At 43.6% G+C, this 26267-nt stretch overlaps 1 protein-coding gene across 4 annotated transcripts in view; it reads left to right on the forward strand.

Moving 5' to 3' along the window:
• LOC144823538 (uncharacterized) overlaps positions 1-26267 on the forward strand; it is a 428207-nt gene that overhangs the window by 252404 nt on the left and 149536 nt on the right. For 3 of the 4 annotated variants that reach the window (XM_078682136.1, XM_078682139.1, XM_078682137.1), the window contains 2 exons: positions 574-684; positions 10165-10275. In XM_078682136.1, coding sequence (XP_078538262.1) covers positions 574-684; positions 10165-10275 — 222 coding nt within the window. The remainder of the gene's footprint in view (positions 1-573; positions 685-10164; positions 10276-26267) is intronic. The other variant, XM_078682138.1, reaches the window with a different exon arrangement.

Raw genomic sequence — 26267 nt, forward strand, 5'->3', positions numbered from 1 at the left:
TATCCAGCAAGCCAGTGCCCGAGGAAGGCTTACCTAAACAAGCCAGTTGACGATTGAGGGCAATGCACAGCCCCTTTCTGTACGCAGTGTATATTTTCCGTGGATGTTTTTTGTATGTTGTGTGGTGACATAAGGTCTTGCCCAATGTAGCCAGACCTACAAAGGAGAACATTCAAGTTCAATGGATAGAGGATTAAACTTTGCTGCTTATTGTTTGTCCAGAAGAGGTAAATTAATGTTTGTCAGTAATGATCTTTCAGGAATAGTTGTTCATAACAGTTAATAAGCTATCTGAATTATGCTTACCATTTTTTTGTTTACTTATCTCTCTTTTGCATGTCTTTTTCTGCTGTAGTCAGAAACCCATATTGTTCTTAATCTCATTCTCTCAAATCTTCAACTTTTGCACTTTCACCTAATGGATTCTCTTTCCTTTCAGTCATCTTCGAAGACTAATATTTTTGTTACTCATTCTCTCTTAGTTTGCCTTGATTAACTTAAAACAAAAATATGGAATGGGTAAATTACCAGATGAGTCTGTCAAACATATAAATAGTTAATTTTTTATAATAGGACATGAAGATATGGCACCTCTTGTTTCATTCGGTATCAAAACAGAAGCAGAGTCGTATTCCATAGACCACCTCGACCCTGAACGAAAAAAAAGAATCGCGTCTACCGCTGGTGAGTAAAAGAGTTCTTCTCAGTTAGTAGTAGTTATACTATTAGTATTTATTTAACAGCTCCCTCCCCTCCCCCAGCAACAGGGATATTCTGCATCAGAGGGTGCTCTGAGACAGCAGTAATCTGCTGTGAGCTGTTTAAGCTGAATTTTAAAGGGATTGTACACTTTCGTTTTTTGGTTAGGAGAGTGAGTAAAGTTTTATACATACAGTATTGTTAGAGGACGGTTTATTAGGCCCTTACCTGCAGAAGTTCAAAGTGTGGATTGAGACTGTCTGTCTCCTAGGAGATTCTGAATAGAGGAAGAGCTTTTAACTCCCAGGCCAGCAAACCTTGTCCGAGGTCGCTGGGACCTTATATAGTCTACTATTGGTTTTTACATGTGTGCAATGATTGGTGGTTCTATCTAGTGTTTCTATTGGATTAGGGTTAGTGTTCTCATTGGTTGGTTATTTGAGAGTTCTGATTGGTTTGTGGGTGTGCGATTCAATCAATGTAGGGTTGGGACTAAAACTAGGTTTAGGCTTTTTATTGGAAGTAGGGACTAGGGCTTTCGGTGTGATTGGTTGTTGAGACCAGCATTGGGACTAGGGCTAGGGTTAGGCCTTTTATTGGAAGTAGCGATTAGGGCTTCTGGTGTGATTGGTTGGTGGAGTAGGTGTGGGACTAATACTAGGGTTAGGCTTTTCATTGGAAATAGGGACTAGGGTTTCCTCTGTCATTGTTTGCTGAGACTAGGGTTGGGGCTACAGCTAGGGCAGGGCCTCTATTGAATGTAGAGATTAGGGTTTTTGGACCGGATTGAGTGCCTGAACTAGGGCTAAGATTGGCTGTGAAGTCCTGGTCTCGTATTGGTTCTCGATTTTAGGGCTCGTGTTGTGATTGGATAGGGTTAGGGCTAGGATTCCCATTGGTTGCCGAGGTCACCAAGGGTTAGGGCGTCTCAGCCCGGGCGGAGAGGACAAGGGCAGGTGCCTGTTTGAGCCTGTTCGAGACTGGTCGGGACTAAGGCCAGAAATGCTGCCCATGTTCCCTTTCAGTAATATGCACCCTACACCATCCACAGAGTAACACACTCACACCAAATGTATACCACACACTTACTACAAACCAATACTATGCACAAACCAATTTTACCAGCACAACCTGCAAAACTACACAAACCACATCTATATACCCTTCTATCCCAGCTACCACACATTTCCACCATCACCTACAAACAGTAAACAACTCTATCCTATACCACTAACCAATGCACTCATTACTAACACAACCAAAATCCATACCATACTTAACTGCAACCCAACCAGACTCAAACTCCGCACTCTAATTACTCCTGACAGACCCCCTTTTATCATTAACAAACCCATACTCGGCCTTCCATCATTTGTCCAACCAACAGCCTCCCATTCTTTCTACACAATAACACAACACAACACTTACATACCACTGTACCACACATTTTAACTCTTGCAGCAAACAGGTCGAAAACAAACCGTCTTAAATCTACTTCATCCCCTCCTACACACAACATACACTCTACTCACAAACACATCACAACCACCTCTACCTTACAAATTCCACTTGCAAACAATAGTATACAAACAAATCCATCTGATGAAACAAACACATCAGCAACTCTTTTCACTACTCCTCAAAAACACAACATATCACACACATCAGTGATACAAAAGCTCTCAAGCACAACACCTCCTAATACTTAGAGTCTCAAAATACAATCACACACCCACATTTCAAACCACACAAGGGAACAAACCACAATGCCAAGATTTCTTTCTTTCACCACACCTAACACACATACAGCAACTCTCTTCCAACCGCCTCTCCTCCATTGGACAATTTAGAAGCTTACTACATATGACTCACATGCTTCACCACCACCACTGACTCCTACACCTTCCGCCCTAAACATACACAAACAATATAAGCAACGTGCCACACATCACAACTTTGCTTCTCCGTGTCTACTGCACAACAAGGTTACACCACAAAAACAACACATCACACCAACTTGCTCTCAAACACCGTCTCCACCACCTACGCATGCAGACCCATCAAAATGCCTTCTTAGCCTGCTGGACGAGCAACACATTACAGAACTGCTATCTTAATACAGATAATACCAGCAATAAAAACACACCTGCTACTAACCCACACAATATTGATCACTCTTCTACAAAACTAAGTCTCACTGTCAGCAAAGCACATTCTCTAATCTGTCTACTAATAAATGCTTGATCACTCTCTAAAAATAAACATCACATCTTCAACCTTCTCACCAATGCAAAACCAGATATACTATTCATAACTGAAATGTGGTTGGGAGATGATGTGGTTCCAGACCTGCATGAAGCCATTCCTCCAGGCTATCAAACGATCACCCAAAATCGTAAAGGCAAAAAAAGAGGTGGTCTTGCTGTTGTGTTCAAGCAACCATTACATGTCACTAAAGTTGACGACATCGCCATAAAGAATTGTGAGGCTCTTCTCACAAGATGCAATCTACACAGTTTTCCTCCTGTAACTTCCTGCTCCTTTACAGACCTCCACCTAGCAAGGATACATTCCCAGACGCACTTCTAGATATGGTTTCAAACCTGATAACAACACACCTCAACCTATGCGTTCTAGGTGACCTCAACATTTGGTTTGACAAACCCAATATGAACCATCCAAAAACAATAATCAATGGCCTAGACGCACTGAACCTGCATTAGATTGTCCACAAACCCACACACAGCGCTGGACATATCCTAGATGTAATTTTTGCTAATACCGAACTAGTTACCTTTAAAACTATAACTCCAGTCACATGTTCAGACCACCATTTGCTTGCTTTCCAACATAAAACAACACTAAGCGACTCACCTAAAACCACCTTGCGTGTATCCACCTATCGATCGTGAAACAAATCCAATTTGGAACACTAAGAAACACAATTCACATCCAGTACAGACCTGGAAACAATAAATTCTGTTAAACTATATGAGTGGCTACAGGAAGCTTTTAATATCCTGATACCACTCAAAACCACACAATAGAACAAAAGAAAACAAGCACCTTGGAGAAAAACAGACAAAAGACATAAAACTACAAATTAGAAAGCAGCAACATGCCTGGCTTAAAGCAAAAAACAAACAAGACAAAATTCACCAGAAAATTAACAAGTCGGCTATCAAAAAAGCAAAGAAAAGGTACTATTCAGACAGAATTCAAAATGCTAAATGTGCAAATAAAGAATTGTATAAAATACTCAATGAATTTCGTAAACCAAATTGCCTAGTAGGTACTCATCTCGTGACTCAAGATTTCACAGACAAACTGGCAAATCATTACATGGACAAAGCAGACATTGACACGTACCTAAAACCGAGACAAAGCACCAGTACTAACCCTTTTACAAAACAACAATCCAAGATTACTCTAACTCAGCCTCTCCGTTCCTTCTAACACATTTCGCATGATGAATTTTTAGACCTGGTCAAAGCAAGAAGGCCTGCCGGTAGCCCTTCTGACCCATTTCCACCGCAAACTTTCAAGACAATTCTTCTAACAACCTCTGCTGACAATCCAGTAAGAAGAATCCTCAAGGATTCCTTAACTACCAGAATATTTCCAGAAGAACTCAAAAAGTCATACATACATCCTTTACTGAAGAAAACAAACTTGAACCCTGACAACTAAAGACCCATTACAAATGGACCTTTCCTGTGTAAACTGATAGAAAGAGCAGCGTTCGCCCAGATGCCACAATTCATTGAAGACAATGCCATACTTTCAAACTTTCAAACGGGATTCTGTCCGGGAAGAGGCACATAATCTGCCCTCCGTGCAATCTGGGATGACCTGAAGAACATAGTTGACCGCAATGGGGTTGCTGCGGTATTCCTCTTGGAGCTGTCGGGTGCCTTTGACACGGTTGACCATGACACTGTGGTACAAAGACTCTACGAAGCCAGCATAGAGTGTACAGCTTTAGACTGGATCACGTCCTACCTTACAAACCGAGCTAACATCACCCATACCCCACCTTTCTCATCCAAACCGTACTCCCAAATGCTGGGGTCCCTCAAGGCTCTATCATCTCGACCCATGCTTTTTAACATCTACATGAAGTCTTTACCAGTACTGATCAATCAATTTCACCTCTTGTGCTATAACAATGCAAATGACATGCATGCACTCCTTCAACTGGAATGCCCCAAAGACATCGGAAACCAATGTTCCCTCTAATTTTTTTCCTCTGTGTGCGGCAGTGGGGGGTCTCTGTGCGCTGCAACCATGGCTAAGTGCGCCAGGACCCAAACCACGTGTGTCTGCGGCGCCAAATGGCACTCAAAACGTTTACTTTAAAAAGTGAAAAGATGGTGCATTTTCACACATACAGGTCCACAATAAGGGTCTTAAGGGCAGTTTGCAAATTGGAAAATCACGCCATGACATGAATTGGTTACACTGGCAAGTACACTTCAAGTTTATATTTAACTATTTGATGGGCTACATCAGTACTGTACATGAAATAAATACACGTTTTGTGCTTTTCTGCCCTCTATCCCACTCGTTTTTCCCTCGTTTTTTGTGCCTTTCTGCCCTCTGTCCTACTCGTTTTTTGTGCCTTTCTGCCCTCTGTCCCACTTGTTTTTTGTGCCTTTCTGCCCTCTGTCCCACTCGTTTTTCCCTCCTTTTTTTGTGCCATTCTGCCCTCTGTCCTACTTGTTTTTTGTGCCTTTCTGCCCTCTGTCCTACTTGTTTTTTGTGCCTTTCTGCCCTCTGTCCCACTCGTTTCTGTCCCACTCGTTTTTTGTGCCTTTCTGTCCTCTTTCCTACTCGTTTTTTGTGCCTTTCTGCCCTCTGTCCCACTTGTTTTTCCTTCGTTTTTTGTGCCATTCTGTCCTCTGTCCTACTCGTTTTTTGTGCCTTTCTACCCTCTGTCCCACTCATTTTTTGTGCCTTTCTGCCCTCTGTCGGACTCGTTTTTTGTGCCTTTTTGCCCTCTGTCCTACTCGTTTTTGTGCCTTTCTGCCCTCTGTCCTACTCGTTTTTTGTGCCTTTCTGCCCTCTGTCCTACTCGTTTTTTGTGCCTTTCTGCCCTCTGTGCCACTCGTTTTTTTCCTTGTTTTTGTGCCCCTTTTGCCTTTGGTTCTGCTTGTTTCCCCAGCCGCTGTGGTCTTTTGTTTAAGTATTGCTGTTAATCAGAGCCCCTTCACGGGCTCCGATTAACAGCAATACTTAAACAAAAGGTCACAGTCTGCCAGGCGCTTTACTAACAAAAGTGTAGAGACCGTACATGCTGTGTTTAGAAACTGTCTCTACGCTTTTGTTATTAAAGCGCGGGGAAGACTGTGGCCTTTTGCTGTTAATCGGTGCCCGTGAAGGGGCTCTGATTAACAGCAATACTTAAACAAAAGGCCACAGTCTGCCCCGCGCTTTAATAACAAAAGCCCTCCCTCGCGCTTTCACATAGCCCTAGCGCCGCAAGCGCCACAAGCCCCACCAGCATCCCACCTCCTTACCTGTACTCCTCACGCCCGCTCCGCCGCCACCGCCACGAAAAGTGCCTCATATTCACGCCGCTCGCCTCTTTAAAGCAGCCGGCGGCGCGACTCTCTAGTGACGTCCTGTGTGCGTGCTCCACGCGAGGTGGTGCGAGCTGACATCAGGGGAGGTGCGCGCGCGCGCGTGCGCGCCCTAGAGGGAACAGTGTCTGAAACAGTGTCTGAAGCTCTGAGGGAGCTGTCTCAGAGCCGTGGATCAATGGATGACGTGGAACCATCTCAAATTGAATACTTCCAAAATAGAAATACTCATGTGTGGCGATTGGAAACATTATGACCTGCTTGCCGCCTGGCCTGATGAACTGGGATCACTGCCAAAAGTATAGAAGGAAGTAAGAAACCTCGGAATGACCATGGACTCCAAGCAGTCGATAAATGCCCAAGTGGACAAACTAGCAAGATCAAGCTTTGTTACTATAAAAACTCTGCGACAAATCTTCCCCCATTTGGGAATTCCACACAAGGTCCAACTGTCAGGCCCAGCTCCGCGGGATTCAGTCGCAGTAGAATAAAAGGTCTACCTCCTAATATTACCAAGTCCCTGAAATATAAATATCCACAGGGCATTCGAACTATCAGGCGAGGGAAAGGAAGGGAGAAGGGACAGCATGGGAATATAACCTGAAACAACAAATACACAGGGTTAACAAAGAGATATAGTCTACTCTCATTTATTTCTCGCTAAAAAGCTGCATATGTATACCTGGCTATAACTACAGCTGGTGATACTGTACTTGGGCATCCCTAAGCGTTGTAAACATTTTACCTGAAATGAAAGTATTCAAAAGCATTAACTCTAGCACAGTCACTCTCTCTCTTCTTTAGGTAGATATGTCCAACCGTTTGTTAATACATACCCAAAAACAGTTAATAATCTGTCACTTAAGACTGCCTTAGAAAGAAAGGGTTTATCAGTGAACATCTTAGCAATTAGATTCAAAGCTAATGAGTATTCATAGTATTCACTCCCTCTCTTCTTAGGTGGCCAGGAACACCAGAAATAATGTTACCATACAGGGTTGCCTTCACCTCCGTATAGGTTGTATATAGTTCCCAAAGATAATTTGCTGAGGCAATGTACTTTCAATGTTGTAAGTGTTAAAAAACGTATCAGCTAGATTCCACCGAATCGTAACACAGTTATATCCAGCGTAAAAGAACAAAGGAAATACCCATCATACAACCGTAATATGGGGTTGTGACCACCGCCGTATTCCGCTGTATAAATGAAAGCAAACAAAGAAGAGCTGAACACACACGGTAATACGCGGTTGTGACCACTGCCCTATTCCGCCGTCTAAATGAAAGCAAACAAGGAAAACTTGAATACAAACGATAATACGCGGTTGTGACCACCGCCGTATTCCGCTGTCAAACAGAAATAGTGCATGAGCCCACTGCAAAAGGAAACTGCAACACACGTTTGTGACCACCGCTGTATTCCGCTCCTATACAAAACTCTCCTGAGTACTTACGGACTTCTTTGCCATGGACGAGATTCGAAAATGGATCTCTGGAACACGAGACCCACCAACAACGCCTTCCTGCACCCTTCCTCTCTCTCAGCCGAGAGAGAAACTCCAACAGAACAGATTACGCGCAACTTCCTGTACGACTCCTGCGCCTAAATCCCCCATCGCGAGTATGCCTTCTGGGAAATGTAGTTCTTAGAATGTTAGGTAGGCGCAGCTCGCTCGTATCCTGACACCAACCTACCATCTCCCTTGTTCTGTCCAAACTCGATTACGCCAATAGCCTCTACCACGGATCACCTTTAACAACTATGAAAAGACTACAACGGATTAAGAACTCGGCTGCCAGACTACCCTTGCATATCAAACCACGAGACCACATCTCCCCTTATTTTAAAGCCCTACATTAGTTACTGGTTGCCAGAAGATCCACGTTCAAGCTGCTTTGTATCACCCACAAAGCGATACATGGAATGGGACCGCTCTTCATCAGGAATAAAATCACCAAACACATTCATCATAGGAACGAACCTCCGCTATAGAGTGGCATCTCGCCTCAAAATCCCAAGATACAAGAAAAAAAAATGGGTGGCACATCCTTCTCTGATCAAGCAGCCAAAATATGGAACTCTTTACCCCCCAACATAAGATCCACAGACAACAACCTTATCTTCAGAAAACTACTCATGAATTGGCTCTTCCCCACATAAGCACCATACGCAAACAGAAATATACAGCATATCCTTTTGTATATAAGCATTTTTTGTACTATAGATAGGGACCTATATAGGCGTATTGCTTTGTATAATCATATCGAATAACTATGTTTAAAAAAAATGAATAAATACTATTTTAAGTACAACACTTGAAAACCAGAGTTTATCAATGCATCTTGAATCCACCTATACTTACTTCCTATATGCATATATATACCTTCCATGTACTTGGATCTATGTATTTATTACTTTCCTCCACCCTATACCTCTATCAATATCTTTAATCTACATCTACTTACTTCCTTTATGCTTCTATAAATGTTCCATGTACTTATGGACCTATATATATATTGCTTTCTTCTAATTCAGCATATCCAATGCACTACCCTATTTCTCAGCCTAGACCTCTATCAGTATTTCCTCTATCTCCACTCTCTTATTCATCTCAAACCCCATGCCACCACTATGACCCCAAAAATAGCCCTTTCTAGACTCTCCCCTACTCTACACCTCCTTGCACCATCTGACACCTCTTTTTACTATACTGATCCCCCAAAACAAGCCTTTCTAAAATCTTCCCTCTGACTCTTCCCCTCCACCTCCACATCCATTTTTACTCATCCCAAGCCTCCCACTACTGCTATGACGTCCAAAAGAAGAAAAAAAATCTAAATCCTTCACTCTTCTATCCCTCCACTATCCTTTTCAATCAAAACATCAGACTAACATGTCCACTTATCAAATTTCATATGTCACTATACTAATTCACCACTAATCCTTTATGGGTTCCGAGTAGCGTGCTACTCCCCGAATAAAGCCCTTCAACACCTCATTAGGGGTAGCAAGCTCTATATAAATGCAACCCTTTTTCCCTCTTCTATCCCTCCGCTATCCTTCTCAATCCAAATAACTGACTCAAATTACTTTCATATTTCACTATACTAATTCAACACCAATCCTTCTTGGGTTCCGGAGTAGCGTGCTACTAGCCGAAAAAGCGCTTTGATGCCTCGTCAGAAGTAGTAAGCGATATATAAATGCAATTACAATACAATACAATACATTATGGGCCATTGAATCCTGGCTCGTAGTAAACTGGGAGTTGGAGTCTTCCCTATGCGGAAACAGATGTGGCAATGGTACGAGGGTTCACACCTCCTCGCAGCACCTCAGCACATCTTATTGTGTTCTGAACCCAAATGTGATGGACTATCTAGCAAGCCAGTGCCCGAAGGAGGCAATCGATGATTGAGGGTGATGCAAAGCCCCTTTCTGTACTCAGTACATATTGTTCGTTGATGTTTTTTGTATTTTGTGTGGTGACAAAGTCTTGCCAAGTGTAGCCAGACCTACAAAGGAGAACATTGAAGTTAGATGGATATAGGATTAAACCATGCTGCTTACTGTTTTGTACAGAAGAGGTAAATTAATGTTTGTCAGTAATGATCTTTTAGGAATAATTATTCATAAGTTACTAAGCTATATTTTCCTGCTGCAGTCCGAAACCCGTATTGTTCTTTCTCATTCTCTCATATCTTCAACTTTTGCACTTTACACCTAATAGATTATCTTTCCTTGCAGCCACGTTAGCAGACTAATATTTTTGTTACTCAGTCTCTCTTATTTTGTCTTCATTAGCTTTTAAAAAAATATGGAATGGATAATTACCAGATGAGTCTGCCAATCAGATATTAATAGTTCATTTTTTAATAATAGGACATGAAGATATGGCACCTCTTGTTTCATTCAGTATCAAAACAGAAGCAGAGTCGTATTCCATAGACCACCTCGACCATGAGAGAAAAAAAAGCATCACGTGTATCGCTGGTGAGTAAAAAAGTTCTTCTCAGTTAGTAGCAGTTATACTATTAGTATTTATTTAACAGCATTCTAGAGTAGGGCTTGTTGTCACATAAAGAGTGATTGCATCTTGATCCACTCCCCCAACCCCATTAGCCCCCCCTGCAGTTCTATTTATTTTCTTGTTTTATATCATGCATAGATATTGCCTTTGGGCCCAATATCAGAACTTCTGTAGTGGTAAGATTGAGACGCAGGAAACTGTTCTACATCGTGGTGTAAAGGTTGTTTAGTTAATCTAAGACGTTGGTTTGCTATTGGTGGATTAATCAGATCCAGTTCTCATTAGGTGGCTCAGATTGCAGAGGGATGACAGACTCTTCTTCGGCGTTTGCCTTGCATCTAGCCCATTCTCTTAATCTTTTACAAATGGTGTTGTGGTATAACGTGGCGTACTCTGAGGATTGATCGAAATATTTGATTCCTGACAACCTTTGTAGGTGTCACCTACCAGACAGCACAAGCTGTCTGGTTGCAAAAGACCTATTGTGAACTTTCAGATCACCCATTTTTTATGATTGGCTTTGTTTTTTCTTTTACACTCTTATTAAGAGTCTTCTTTTATTTGTCCCTCCCCATGAGCATAGCCTCTTTACTATTACTTTGTTTGGCTGACTTGTATTCTGCCACTAGTAACTTTTAGGGAACTACTATTTTCTTTCCAGTTTAAGCGATCTTTGAAAGTGCACCTGTTCCAACTCTCTCTCCCTGCAAATACCTACCCTCCTCCCTGTGTTGCTCTCCTTGGTTTTTTCCCTGCCCTCTGCTCTGTCTCTCTCGGTCTCTCTCTCTCTCTTTCATGTGTTTCTACCCCTCCCACACTTTGTTTTGTTCTCTACGTCTGGTGTTTCTTTCCCCATCCCCTTGTTGTTCTCCCCCTGGTGTCGCATTTTTCCCTCCTTCTCCAGCCATCTCCTCTGTTGCCCACCTGTCTTTTTATATTTGTATTGCTCTTGATTGTTGTCAGTTTTGGTGTACATGTTACTGCAATTCTATGTCGGGACTGGAGGCGAGGAGTGTGCCTTCTTTCTCCATTTTTAAAAACAGCAGCCAAATATTTACAACTGTATTTTTAAATATACAAAACTACATTTCCCAGAACCCTTGGGAAAATGTAGAGTTAGAGAAACAAAAAAACAACACTGTCCAATCGGCAACAGCCGTGGTCTATCCAATCAGGACACAGCCTCCTCGATGTAGTCTGCCCTCACTGGCCCTTTTAATTTTTCTTTTTACTTCTTTTTATTGGCATTTCAAGAGAAAAAGAAAATTCCGTAAACAATCATCCAGTATACAATCAATAGATAATCGAATCAAGAGCTGCACCATCAAAACAGGACAGATGTGCCCGGTCCACTTGTGGAGTCAGAGATATGTAGGAAAACACCACATAGCAAATCCAGTCAGGAATAGAACATGTGACAGTGCGTACCTGCCCCCAGGATGACACCCCATATAGTATGCATAGCAGGTGGACCATAAATAAAAATGAATGCAACATTTCCCTACCCTATCTAACCAACCTCCCCCATATAATTAGCTGTGTTCTCATCCGACCCCTGTCTGTCCCGAGCCCAAGTGAGGAATGGCTCCCAAATGTCTCTGGGCCTGGAGCTCGGAGGCATCAATTCCCAGAAGGTGGTCAATTGGGAGTGGCCATACGAAAGATCCCTGATCCACTCCTTAATGGAAGGCACCCTCTTTCTCCCCCATGCACAGCAACTTGACGTTTGGCAAAAGGAGAAGCAATGCATGAAGTTTACAAACTTTAACGAGTGTGTCTTTTACATAGCTCAACAGGCCCAGCAGAGGAGTGAGAGTCTCAGGCGCCCCAGTGATCTGATGTATCATTGTAAACACTGTGGACCAAAAGCCGACAGACGTGGGCAATCCCATGCCATGTGAAGAAAGGGGGTTGGGATATAACCACAACGCCAGCAGCCCTCGTCTTCTCGCAACCCCATGCAATGTAAGCCTTTAGGTGTTCTGTAAAAGGGGTGGAGGAACTTGAAGTGTATTAGGCGGAGTTTATAATTGGGGGATAACTCTGTGAGCTGGCGGCAGCAGTACGACCATTGTCGTTTAGTTCCTAAAAGGCTACAGTCCTTATAAGGTGTTATGTCCCTACAAGGCAGTCTGTCCTTATTTGGAGTTATGTCCTTATAAGGCTCGTTCATATGAAATGATGAGGAAATGATTTAGGGAAAGGGTACAATGTTATGTACAGCGGGAACATCTGGGGGTAGTGACCTCCTATAGTGTTGGGAAGTTGTGCCTTGATTGGCTAAGAACCTCAACACTCACATAGGTGACACAACACTTAACCTTACTCTCACAAGATGTAGATCTTAGGGATGTTTATTAGGTCCCAGGAAGCCAAGTCAGAAACGTTTCATTTATGCTGGCATTTACTCTGCCTACAATTAAATATGGAAAATATCCCAACAAGAGGCCACGGAGAGATTACAGGAAATATACCACATAAATCTAGAAAAATCTCTAGCAGTGGTAGACAATGGGTTAACTACATTGACCTCCAGAACATATTCCCTAGGCAACATTGTATCTTCTGCGATAGACATACTGGAACAAGATTTGGCCATATTACAACACAGGCAATCTCAATTACGTTCTATTATGTTGTTAAGCTGGACGCTGCAATCTTTGCGTGCAGGCTATGTGCCTTGGAGTTTTATCATCAGCACGTCTCTGTGTTCTTTATACAATCTAACAGATAAATGGATAGAAATGGCACAAAGGGTAGCAAAATATACAATGCTGCGTATCAAAAAACTGGATAGATTACCGTTCACAGTGGCAGAATCACCAACCACAGAATAGCTAATCCATGGCCACATAACTCTACCAGTCACTACCTTTCAGTTTCAGTATTGCCTTGAACAAAAGCAGGCAGGCAGATATGAAAAAATGGGTAAGTAATACATTAAGGAATCATTGGAATTACCATACAGATTTCGTTGCCGGAGGAGTGGGGATCGAGAAGTGTTTCTAGGCGGTATAAACTGTAAAAACGATTTTAGTGGATCACTCGTATGTCAGGATATAATGCTGCACGGGGCTTGTAATGGTACTGTAGCAAACCTGTCCTGTCATCTAAGGGGTGCCCCAGCTGCAGTGATTACTCCAGCATTCGGGCTACTTTCAAATGGGAGTTACTTGATGCTGAATAGTCAAGGCTGCTGTGGAATGGTCCCAGGCATTGCATATCTGGTAACTGTGAGTTCCAGGGTTACTTGTATGCAGCTATTGTTTCCACAGACACATACAGTCAGGGAGGCGCCGTTATGGCCTTCACTGAATGTTTCTTTAATGCAGTTTGATACTCTAAGCAGAATGAAAGCCATGCTTCTACAGAAGTCTGTGCCCTTTCCTTCCGCTCGAGAGACTTTTGATCTCCAGATCGCAAGGTCTTCACAGAGATACAGGCGCTTAGTCATACGAACTGCCCTTACCATTTCGCAGAAATGGTAAATCGTATCTTTAATATGTCTGATACGAGTGGCATTGTTCACCTATTTAAGACCATAGGTTCTGGATTAATAAGCACCTTCCAGACGGTACTTGGAGTTATACCAAACTTCATTCACCTCGTATTCGGAAGCATCTTTGGAGGACTTCCGCTAATCCTGTTTCTAATAGCAGGAATCCTGATTGTTATTTTCCTGCACGCCTCACCTAAGAGAACTAAGTGCATCTTGGTTCTTGTCATTTCGACTGTCTAGATGGACTGCATCTTACCTGTCCTCCAATGCCTGTTTTGCGGAGAAGAATGTACGTTGGATCTTTATTTGACACTCCCATCGGACGTGAATGTGTTACTGGGCTCGATAATGGCCCATGTTCTGCAGTGTCCCAGCATATTCCAATGTTGATGGTGGCATCCCTTGAACCACCGCACGTAGTAACTGCACCTGTTGGTATGGACACTGGCTCCTCCACTGACACCCAGGCTTTGGACGGCGCACAGGCTGCCCCAGCACCAGCTGCAGACAGCGTGGAACATCATCTGTGCTCAATTGACGTACTCTGCGAGGTGCTACAGGGGCCGTCTACTGCGGGAGAAAGCAACCAAAATGTTGCGTCTACCAGCCAGGACACATGAACATTTGACTCATATGGCTTGTTGTGTGCTGGGAAGAAATTTGCCCACTTTTAAACAAACTTGAATTCGTATTGAAAACGCCCAACCTGTTTATTCTGTGTATTTCTGAGACACACTAAGTGAGCACGAGTGACTGAGCAAAAAGTAGTATATTGTTTCCACGATCCTGGAGGATCAGGCTTGTCATGTTCTGAGGTTGCCAAGAACTATTCTCTCCCCGATAAGAGGAGATTCTAGTGGCACTGTACGTTAGCTGATACAGACAGGCTAACATATCCGGTGGGGGTACACAGAATCAGTCTGCCACCGATCCCACAGTTTGTTATCCAAACGCGCAGATCCTGTATAGGATGTATAGGAACTACACAACAGCACCTATTGCCCAGCCTCCCCATCTATACAATATCTCAACAGGATGCAACAGTTTAGTTGAACGTGGTTAATAGGCCCCTAGTAAGTCATTGGTATCTAAAGATATTCACATTGTTGTGGTATGCTTCGTTATTGGTATGCTTCTCCAATCCTAGTAAGTAAATACTACTCGGACGGACTCAACCTTTTGAGTGAGTTCAATATAAGTATCAACTGGATTATTGCTGGGATCCAGGTATAATAAAATTAAAATACCTCTAGGTTAACTCTAAAGATATCTTTTATTCATGAGTATCTTGGATATGTCTTAAAAGGAAATACTGAGATGTTGTTCAAATTAATGTTTCATACATCCGCTGTCTGTTGCCAGCATGTTTCTGCAGTACCTGGTTGGGTTAGTGGCCTTTGTCAGGGCTGAGTAGATCCCTGGCTACAAAAAAAATATGGATCTCCGCAATCGTCCCGTTGACCCTTGTAACAAACGCCTTCACAAGCTTAGGTCCAGCTGAGTGGTATTTACCTACTAGTATGGGAGAAGGACACCAGTGATGATGCATTTAAAAACAATGTGGATTAGGTGTTTTTTTCCGAAATCTTGTGATACCGATGGCTTACTAGGGTCTAATAACTGCTTCTACTAAACTGGCTCTCTCTTTGAGAGATATTCTTTTGAATGCTCTCATTCCTACAGCCCACCAAATCTACCCCGTACTGGATTTCATGACCTACTACATGTCATTGTCTCAAATGCAGGACTACACATGAAACCAATGTCTTGAAGATGAGTAGTCTCAGAAGGAGAATAACTGGTATAACCATCTTCTCATCTTAATAGTATCACAAACAATCAATCTGTCTCTCTTGGTAGTACAAAAGAGAAAATCTGCTACAAGTCTCCCTTTTCAACATTAACTTCCAACACTAATGATTGAGTTTCACAGTCAGGGTGAGGAGCTCATCTAGGCATTCCCACTGTGCAAGATATTTGGTCAAAAAAGTAATCATCACAACAATGTCTGGGAACTCAGAACTGAGGTACTGGGTTTTTAAGAACCGGCACAGAACCGGCAACCCAGCGGTGTCAGGGTACACCCAGAGACCTCGAGTCCTTCCTGATTCAGACCACAGAAACTCAGAGTCTTCTAGGTGAAGTCAAGGATCGATTTTATTGGCTGCAACCAAGGTAACAAGTGTCCTAGAAGTACAACACACGGGAAGTATATTCTCAGGAGACTGCTCGAATTTACGAAATCAGGCTTCTCTTCTTATACAGAATTTTAAGCTTCAGGCAAACATTCTTGGTTTTACAGTAAATCATTGACATATTTCTAGTACAAAGAAAAAGCAGAGTCATGATGACATGTCCATATTTCACTTCGTGCTGCCTACAACAAATCACCCGGCAAGGCCCAACATTTCATCAGATATCGGTGGACCCCCAATAAAACGGGCACCTCCCCACCATAAAGCAAGTGAAGCAAAAAAGAGCAGAGACAGATGTGAGCAAGATACGGCAGGTGTGTGCGCTGAAATGGTTTTATGGCTTGTTGAGCCTTGATGCTATCTTGTTCGGCCACTGGGAGGGGAACTGACCTAACGAGTTCTGCCTGGGGCAATGGTTCCAACTTGCACAGGTCTTAGGAAAGTCGATTAAGGTGTACGTGTCCTTGTGGAATCGAATCTGGCTGGATTAAGGCCTATGTAAAGGGCAACACACAAAATGGCCTCCATACCCAAAATGGAAGTTGAGGGTTCTGAACGAAAATGACGATTTCGAGGTGAAATCGTCACTCGAATTGGCTGGAAATGCTTGTACATAGTGTACTCGTCATTCTCGACCTTTTGATACCAAATTCGTCATGTTTCGACAAAGTTTAATTCTCGAGTCCAGAATGGTTACACGAGTCCAGAATTTTCAGAACCACAAACCCTCCTTTTGCCCTTACATAGGCAATTAATCTATCCTCATGTTAATCTGAGTCCAGATCTATATTCTTAAAGTCATTGAGATGTTGCTGTAACATCATTCTAGTACTTAGTTCATCTCTTGATACAGGCTTCCTTACACATGATGTGACACAAAGGCCACATATTGCAGGAGCACACTGCACGCATAGACAGAACAGGAAAAGAATGGCTAAGACCATCCCAATGACCATCAGAATTTTCCATCCCCAGGCGGATATCAGTTCCCAGAACCTTCCCATTAACGACCAATCTCCTTTATCCACATGAATAGATTTGGAAATCTTATGTAGTTTGGAGATGGCCTGGTACACCGTTGGAGCGTTATCTGGGATGAAAACACAGCAACTCGATTGGATCAATCTGCATACCCCACCTCGGTCTGCAAGTATGACATCTAACGCGACCCGGTTCTGAAGGGTCATATGTCGATCCGACTGGAGCTCAGCAGTCAAGTTACTAAGGGCACCAGCAGTTTCAATCACGGTGGACTCAACTACCCTTGTCAATTGCCTTATGTACTTGGTGTTGGTCATGGATCCCCAGAACGGCAGAAAACCCTTTGCAAAGTCCCCAAATTCTTGACCTGCAGTGTCTTCTGTACTCAAGACACCTCTAACTATCCTTGTCCTGTGGTAATCTGCCGCTGCTGTGTAGGTGGGGGGCAACAGAAATGAAACAAAACATGAGCCCGAAAAGTCAGGGGGCAACCATGTATAGGCTCTGTCATGGCAGATTAAATAAGTACCCTTAGCTGCTAAAAACGCGGGGGAAGTCTGGGCTGCAAAAACATAAGTTTTAGTGCAGATACTCTTCCCTAACTGAGCCCTGGGATTCGTGCCATTACCTTGCAGACACAGATGACCCTGATGGGGTACAATCCAAATCGGGGACGATCTCTTAGCTTGCTGTTTCTCACTCAGAGTAGCTCCATATCCAGTCATGTTCCATCCTATGTATACTAGTGTCTCATCTCTCGGGATAGTCTCATAAGAAATACCTTCCTTAATCATGTCTACTATACCCTTGACTAGAGCACTTTTTCTAGGATTGTCTGTTACAGAACGTAGGGGGTAGATTTCGTGTGCATATATGAACATTGTCCTATATGCCCATACAGAACCATTGTGACTGAATGGCAGGACCAGATAAGGGATACCTCTATCTGTGGTGTGAGGCATAAGACCGCACACCCAACAGTTAGTTGTGTTCATTACAAGTTGGTGTTGGTGCAAGAGCTGAACAAAGGAGTTATTAATGAACTCCAATCTCCTATTGGATTCATGGTCAGAAAGAGGGTGGAAAGAGTGAGAGGAAACAGTAGGAGGAGGTATGGGTGATGTAGTGGGTGCAAATGTTACACGAAAAGAGAATAAAGCGCAACTTATCAAAAATATCATCATACTGAATAATATACAAATCCACAATATTAAAAAGCTTTTCTTTGTCATCACTTTACATAATTTGCGTTTAAAGTTCGTTGGTTTGGCAGGTCTCTCCATCTCGGAAAACTCCATCCTCTCTAAAGTGCTGCCCACGGTGGGAGGTTGACTCTGCTAAGGGATGCTTCTGTCAGTCTAGGGCAACTCCCTTGGACCAACCAGAACTACCGACCTAACGTCGTCAGCTGCACCCTAAAGACTTTAAGCAACCGCGGCCCTAGCAGCGGAACCCGGATGGCGGTTCGAAAAACAAAAAATAAGCAAGTTTCTCAGATGGGAGAGCTGCACTTTAAAAAAAAAATGGTGTTTGGAAGGAAAAAGAATTTTTATTAGTCCATGGATCTTGGTCTCGAATTGCAAAATAAATCGCTTTTATTAGTTCGTATTTCTTGGTCTCAAATTATACCGTTGTCTTCCAGGTACTGTTTGATCCTGGAACAAGAGTTCAGGCTCTGTAGTGTTCAATAGCTTGGATGGTGGCACAGCCTTGTGCGAAATGTTCTCATTTTCTCGTTCAGAGTCAGTTCTTTTTACACGTGCATCACTGAAAGGTATGACGTGGCACGGTTTTAGGTTCTGGGTCAGCGACACCCTTCTGGACCCACTGGTCATATGGCAGAGGCAGGGGGATCCGTTTGCAGTGGATCCCGTGGATCCAGTTCGCCTTCCCTTCCACGCGAACGGCTGATCTTGTGGAGAGAAGGACGAGGTGCGGTCCGGTCCACCTGGGCTGGTCGTTCTTCGTTCTCTGAAAGTTTTTAACAAGAACACAGGAACCAGGGTCAATGGTGTGACCCGGAGTCTCAGAGACCGGAGGCAGGGTGTCGTGAACCTGTTGATGCAAAACACGCAATTTAGATGTCAATTCATACAGATAATCAAGCAAAACAGGGTGTTCAAGTTCGCTGAATTTTGTGGGTCTAGGCACTCCCCATATGTTAGCTGGCCGGCCAAAAACTATTTCATAGGGGCTAAGTTTTACTCGTGAATGCACAGTCATTCTGGTGGACAGGAGTGCTAAGGGTAGAGCATCAGGCCATTTAAGACCTGTGCTCGCTTGGATTTTGGCCAGTTTAAGTTTTAACGTGCCGTTGTAGCATTCTACTAATCCAGCTGATTGGGGGTGATTTGCAGCGTGGAACTTCTGCCGAATACCTAGCCCTTCACACACTCTCTTCATCACACGACCCACAAATTCACTTCCATTATCAGACCAGACCATTCTAGGCATTCCAAACCTGGGGAAGTACTCTTTCACAAGGGCTTTTGCTGTGGACAAGGCAGTGTTGTCTTTTAGGGGATAGGCTTCTACCCATCTTGAGAAGGCACAAACAACAACGAGTACGTATTTTAAATTGTTGCACCTCTCCATGTGAATGAAATGTAGCTGCAAAACCTCGAACGGATACGTAGGAGGTGCAAAATGACCAGCTGGAGTTGGGGTTCCCCTACCAGGATTGTGCTTTAGACATACCATGCAATTCTTGACGACATTCTCTGCACATTTGGGAATCCCTGAATTCTGCCATACTGGAGCCAACAACTCGCAAATCCCTTTTACGCTGATATGAGCCATTCCATGAGCCATTGTAACCACTGCAAGCACATATGCATCGGGTAACAACCATCTCTGATGCTCTGATAATTCAATCCAACAACCATTTGCATCCATTCTACCCGTACTTTCTCTCCACATGCTCAACTCTCTCTCGGTGGCCTCAGCTTGGATGGACTTCACACTCTCTATCGTGTCTTCACACATTCCAACATCACCAGTCCATCTTGCAGGGCCTGCAACATACATTCGGCTCATTACATTCTTTGCCGTTTCTTTCGCGATCTCATCAGAAAATGCATTTCCACGACCAACATCATCAGTCACCTTCTTGTGAGCACTACATTTCACAATGGCCATTTGCAGAGGCAAGGTCAGTGATTCAAGAAGCTCATTCACCAACTGACCATGCTGAATCTTAGCTCCATGCGAAGTCAGGAACCCACGTTCTCTCCACAATCGTCCAAAACTGTGAGCCACTCCAAATGCATACTGACTATCAGTGTAGATAGTCACTTTCATCCCTTTAGACAACACACATGCTCTCGTGAGTGCAATTAATTCTGCTGCTTGAGCTGAATTATGTGGGACACGTGCAGCTTCAACAATTGTATGCAAAGTCGTAACAGCATATGCTGCAGTCGTGTCACCATTCGGGAGCTTGAAGCATGAACCATCCACCCACAACGTACCATCACATTCAGCAAGAGGAGTATCGGATAGATCTACTCTCCCTTTCGTCTCTTCCTCTGTTCTAAGAAAACAATCGTGCTGTTCTGAAACACCTGATTCCTCTGTAATTGGCAACAATGTGGCTAGATTTAAAGTACTGCACCTTTTTATGTGGACATGACTCGCTCACAATGTTAATTCGTAACTGGACAATCGAGCACTAGTTAAGTGCTGTGTCTTGGTTCTATTTAACAATGTGTCTACTGCATGTGGGACCATCACGACTAGTGTATTATTCATTACTAGACCTGCAGACTGTCGAATAGAAACAGCTGCTGCTGCTGTGGCTCTTAAACAACTTGGCAATGCTCTAGCTACCAGATCCAAAGTCGACGAAAAATAGGCACATGGACGCTGCCTACCTCCAAATAACTGAGTCAACACTGATCATGCACAGCCCTCTTTCTCGTGGACATACAATGTGAAAGGCTTACTGTAGTTGGGGGTACCTATCACAGGAGCCGAACATAATGCTGTGCGCAATTCGAAAAAACTTTTCTGACACTCTTCAGACCAAGGAATGGGATTGGGTGTATTTTTACACGTTAATGCCACCAAGGGTTTGGCTAATAACGAAAAATTTGGAATCCACTGTCTACAGTACGATGTAATGCCCAAGAAAGCACGCACTTCTCTCTGTGTTTTTGGCACACTCAATTTCGCTATTGCCTGAATTCTTTCTGGGGTCAGTTTCCTTCCCTCCTTCGATAAGAGGTGACCTAAGTAGGTCACTTCTTGTCGGCAATATTGCAGTTTGGAAAGTGACACCTTGTGATGAAAATCACACAGATGACGCAACAATGACAGCGTGGCCTCTTTACAAATTTCCTCAGTGTCTGCAGCAATGAGCAAATCATCCACATACTGAATAAGGGCAGCACCTTCAGGTAGAATAATCGTATCAAGCTGTGTTTTTAGAGCTTGACTATATATTGACGGACTTTCACAGTAGCCCTGAGGAGCGCGTTTAAAGCGGAAGCTGCGACCTCCTAAACTGAAGGAAAAAATATCCCTGCTTTCTTCAGCAATCGGAATGCTGAAGAAAGCATTCTTCAGGTCAATCACGGAAAACCAAGTGGCAGAAGCTGGAATCATAGTCAATAATGTGGTAATGTCGGGGACAACTGGGAATTGTGGCACAACTATTTTATTCACCTCTCTAAGATCAATCACGAATCTGTACACAGGTGGCTGAGAGGGATCAGTTTGTTTTAAAACAGGCAGAATAGGACTATTGCAAACGTTGCCTCGTGTTTCTTCAATCACATCCTTTTCAATCAATTCGTAAACGATCGCTAGCAAAGCTTTTTCACCTTCACTAGATATCCTATACTGGGGAATTCGTGGCATTTGAACATTGGCTTTCAATGTTACAACATATGGTGGTATTTCTAAAAGACCCACATCATTTGGACCAGCGGCCCAAAGAATATCTGGAAGAAACGACAATTCTGCTGGAAGTTTATCCCTCGACAAATACATGGGAGAAACCACTTTCTTACCTAAAGTAAGTTGTACTCCTGAAGGAGAACAGTACAAAGTCGCATACAATCTTTTTAACAAATCCAATCCTAGCAAGTTTTCACCACAACCTGTTGTGAGTGGTGCTTCGAATTCGCAAGGACCAACAGAAAGAGACAAAGGGTCAGAAATCAGATTTCTAACTGGGGCGCCAGAGAAACCTACAGAAACGTTCATTTCGCCAGACAAAGGTGCGCCAGGGAGTTTGGAGTGCATAATAGAACTCTTTGTAGCACCAGTATCCAACAGAAAAGGCTCTGACACACCTGATGTAATCACCTCAACGTAAGGTCCACTCTGATCTACTGGAACTGAAACAACTCCCTCTCTTTGTCTATGGCTGTCCTAGCAATCATTACCTTCCAAATACTCATCTTCTGTATAATAATCATCAACATAGTATTGAGCTGTCCTGTTAGATGCGTTGTTCTGCTGATCGAACCTATTCATAGAACTTTGGGGTGGAAGGGGACGTGCGTTCTGGGGGACGTTTCCACGTCCTCTACCTCTAGGCGCTTGTTGAACACCACGACCTCTCACACCAGAACCACCATTTGCACGCTGTAACAAAATAGGACAACTATACTTGAAATAACCCTCTTCTTTGCAATATGAACACTGGTTGGGGCCTACAAGGACACGTGGCTGAGTGTACTCGACTCTTTGCGAGTTCCTCTGATACTGTTGAGGCTGCTGAAAATTATTCTGATAGTTATTCTGACCACTATTGTTTTGACCACCACCACTACGTGGCGGATATGCTTGCTGTAACAAAACCTTTGTTTTCAACTCCTTAGTTTTCTTTTCTGCTCTATCTTTCTCGTCCTTGTCTCTATTTTCGTAATATTGTGCAGTAGCCAATATCTGGGCTGAAGATGACACAGCCCAAGAACTTTCTGAATCCTTTAACTTTTTACACAATTCTGGAAGCAGATTGTGCACGAATTTATCGCCGAACATTCTCTGACCACCTTCTGTGGTCATATCTTGACCGCTGTGGTCGACAAATGTTTCTTCAAACCTGGTGAAGAAATCTGAAACAGTTTCTTCTTTCTTCTGCTTGCATGCAGACAACTTATCCCAATTTACGCATATTGCAGGCATTATCGTTTTCATGTAATCAACTATTTTACCAGGGAGTTCTGCTATCAAAGGCTCAGGCTTAGCACCACCAACTTGTCAGGGCATCTGCAGCAGCAATATTAGCCCATGAGTCACCTAACTCCTGATCATGATCTGTATGACGAATTTTACCCCATAAAGGCTGTGGAACAACATTCCCAAATAACATATCGATATCGGCTAAATTCATTATACATGATCCAGCAGTTTGTGACAACTCTTTGTAATACCCCGCAGGATTTTTACGCGGATCAGGTAATGTCTGTTTGAGGGCTAAAACTTCAGCTCGCTTCCATGGGACATGTACCCATACACGCTGAAAGTGTGGCAGAATAGGGGGGTCAACAGTTGTGTCGCCCTCTCTCCATTGTGGGGGAACTTCTCTCATGGGGTATTGTCGCGCCTTTTTCCTACTAGATGCACTAGGCTCAGATTGTGACCCAGAACTGCTGCCCTTACTCCGATATGATAATAATATTTCAACCGCTTTCTCCACATCGGGACCTACAATCATGCCCTCTCCAAACTTGAACCGTACACGACACAACTCTTGCGGGTTGCATTCCTGATCATTGTCTTCCAAATCCTCACAAAGGAAAACACACATCTGTTCAAAAACATATCTCTGCGTCGGTGCTTCCCATTGATGGAAGACTTCCATGACAGACTCTACATCATACTTTACAGTATCCATAACCCATTTCCGTGCTAAACGATTCAGTGAATCTCTCTCTTGATAGTCAGGCAGTCGACTTCGCAACTGCCTTCGTCCCATGTTAGGGGTCGTAGTAGCCGACCCGAAAAGAGGTGAGAAAAGGTTAGTGACAGTGCTGGCCATTTTCTACCGAACGGAAGGTGAAACTGAAGGAAGAACGGGTGGAAAAACGGGGTGAGATAGGGCAGGGGCAGAGACAATAGCAGAGGAGGCATCAGGAGAAATAGAAGGAGCACTGGGCAAAATCGTAGAGGGAGCATTAGGAGAAGTAGAAAGTACATTAGGCAAAATCGTAGAAAGCACAGGTGAAGCAGATGTGATCGGTGGGCCTGGAGGAGGCTGCACCATAGAGACAGGAGTCAGCTGAAGAACAGCTGGTGGGTGCTGTGGAGGAACAGGAGGTGTAGGTTGCACAACTAAAGGTTGCGGGGTGCGGTGGCATTTTGCGCATAGTGGGGTGGCGAACTTAATAAATGCGACATTAATGGATCTTTTTCACGCTCTTTTGCTGCCTCCTGCTGAAGAGACGGCAAAACTGGATAGCATTTATCCATTGCCATTTTACGTTGCCTGTGCAACTGCTCACTCATCTGCTCTTCTTCATTGTCTTTAAACTGCATAGCAGCTTGCATTACTGAAAGTCCCCCTTCTCTCTTATTTTTCTTAGCTAATTGGATTTCCTTCTGTTTGGCCTCCTTACGCCATAGGCGGAAAGAGTCGAACATCGCCGGCCGGGCTTTCTTTTTAAAGAGTTTAATTTCAAGATTGTCTAAGATTTCGGTATCAAAGCTACCATATTGAGGCCATTTTAAAACACCATCTTTTCTGGTGTATTTGATCCACACTTCATTGTATGTGATGGGGCCTACCCCATGTTTCACATATAACTCGTAAGTTGGAGTTCCAACCGGAGGAACCGGACATGAGTCCTCCAGTCGGGAGTCCCTATTATTACAACCAAGACAAAACAAATTTCCAAGTCTAAGACTAGGCATCTTCGCTCTCTAGTCTAGCTCCAAACTTCAAAGGATTATCGATTACGATATTTCTCGTGAATAAACGAGTCCTTCGGCTTTGGCGCTTGCAAGCTCCAAATCAAAGCCAACCAAGGACTGGGAGACGCTCCACTTATACTTAACTGAGATATCGATGACGTCACCAGAAGACTCGTCTTAGTGTTTCGCTCTACCAAACTTCAAGGGTCCAAATCAGGGCAATAGCCAGGGCAGCAGACCTCTGTAGCCGTTGGGAAGCGGGGAACCTCGCAGCAAAGACCTTTCGGACCACGTCGACATGCAGGGGTCGATGAGGTGGTTGACCGTCCTCCGGAATTTTCACACGAAGCTCCTCACGAACCTCTGGCTGGGCTGGTACCACTAGAATCGCCCCAAACGTTGGGCGTCAGCTGAGGTACTGGGTTTTTAAGAACCCGCACAGAACCGTCAACCCAGCGGTGTCAGGGTACACCCAGAGACCTCGAGTCCTTCCTGATTCAGACCACAGAAACTCAGTCTCCTAGGTGAAGTCAAGGATCGATTTTATTGGCTGCAACCAAGGTAACAAGTGTCCTAGAAGTACAACACACGGGAAGTATATTCTCAGGAGACTGCTCGAATTTACAAAATCAGGCTTCTCTTCTTATACAGAATTTTAAGCTTCAGGCAAACATTCTTGGTTTTACAGTAAATCATTGACATATTTCTAGTACAAAGAAAAAGCAGAGTCATGATGACATGTCCATATTTCACTTCGTGCTGCCTACAACAAATCACCCGGCAAGGCCCAACATTTCATCAGATATCGGTGGACCCCCAATAAAACGGGCACCTCCCCACCATGAAGCAAGTGAAGCAAAAAAGAGCAGAGACAGATGTGAGCAAGATACGGCAGGTGTGTGCGCTGAAATGGTTTTATGGCTTGTTGAGCCTTGATGCTATCTTGTTCGGCCACTGGGAGGGGAACTGACCTAACGAGTTCTGCCTGGGGCAATGGTTCCAACTTGCACAGGTCATAGGAAAGTCGATTAAGGTGTACGTGTCCTTGTGGAATCGAATCTGGCTGGATTAAGGCCTATGTAAAGGGCAACACACAAAATGGCCTCCATACCCAAAATGGAAGTTGAGGGTTCTGAACGAAAATGACGATTTCAAGGTGAAATCGTCACTCGAATTGGCTGGAAATGCTTGTACATAGTGTACTCGTCATTCTCGACGTTTTGATACCAAATTCGTCATCTTTCGACAAACTTTAATTCTCGAGTCCAGAATGGTTACACGAGTCCAGAATTTTCAGAACAGACCATCCGACTCTCAAGACCTTCCTTCTGTATCTGGTATTGAACAGGAACTTTAATCAGACAGACAACACAACAGCAGTGGTCTTCTTCAACAAACACTGAGGCACAAGATCAAG

The sequence above is a fragment of the Lissotriton helveticus genome, chromosome 3_1, assembly GCF_964261635.1.
Source record: "Lissotriton helveticus chromosome 3_1, aLisHel1.1, whole genome shotgun sequence".
NCBI lineage: Eukaryota > Metazoa > Chordata > Amphibia > Caudata > Salamandridae > Lissotriton > Lissotriton helveticus.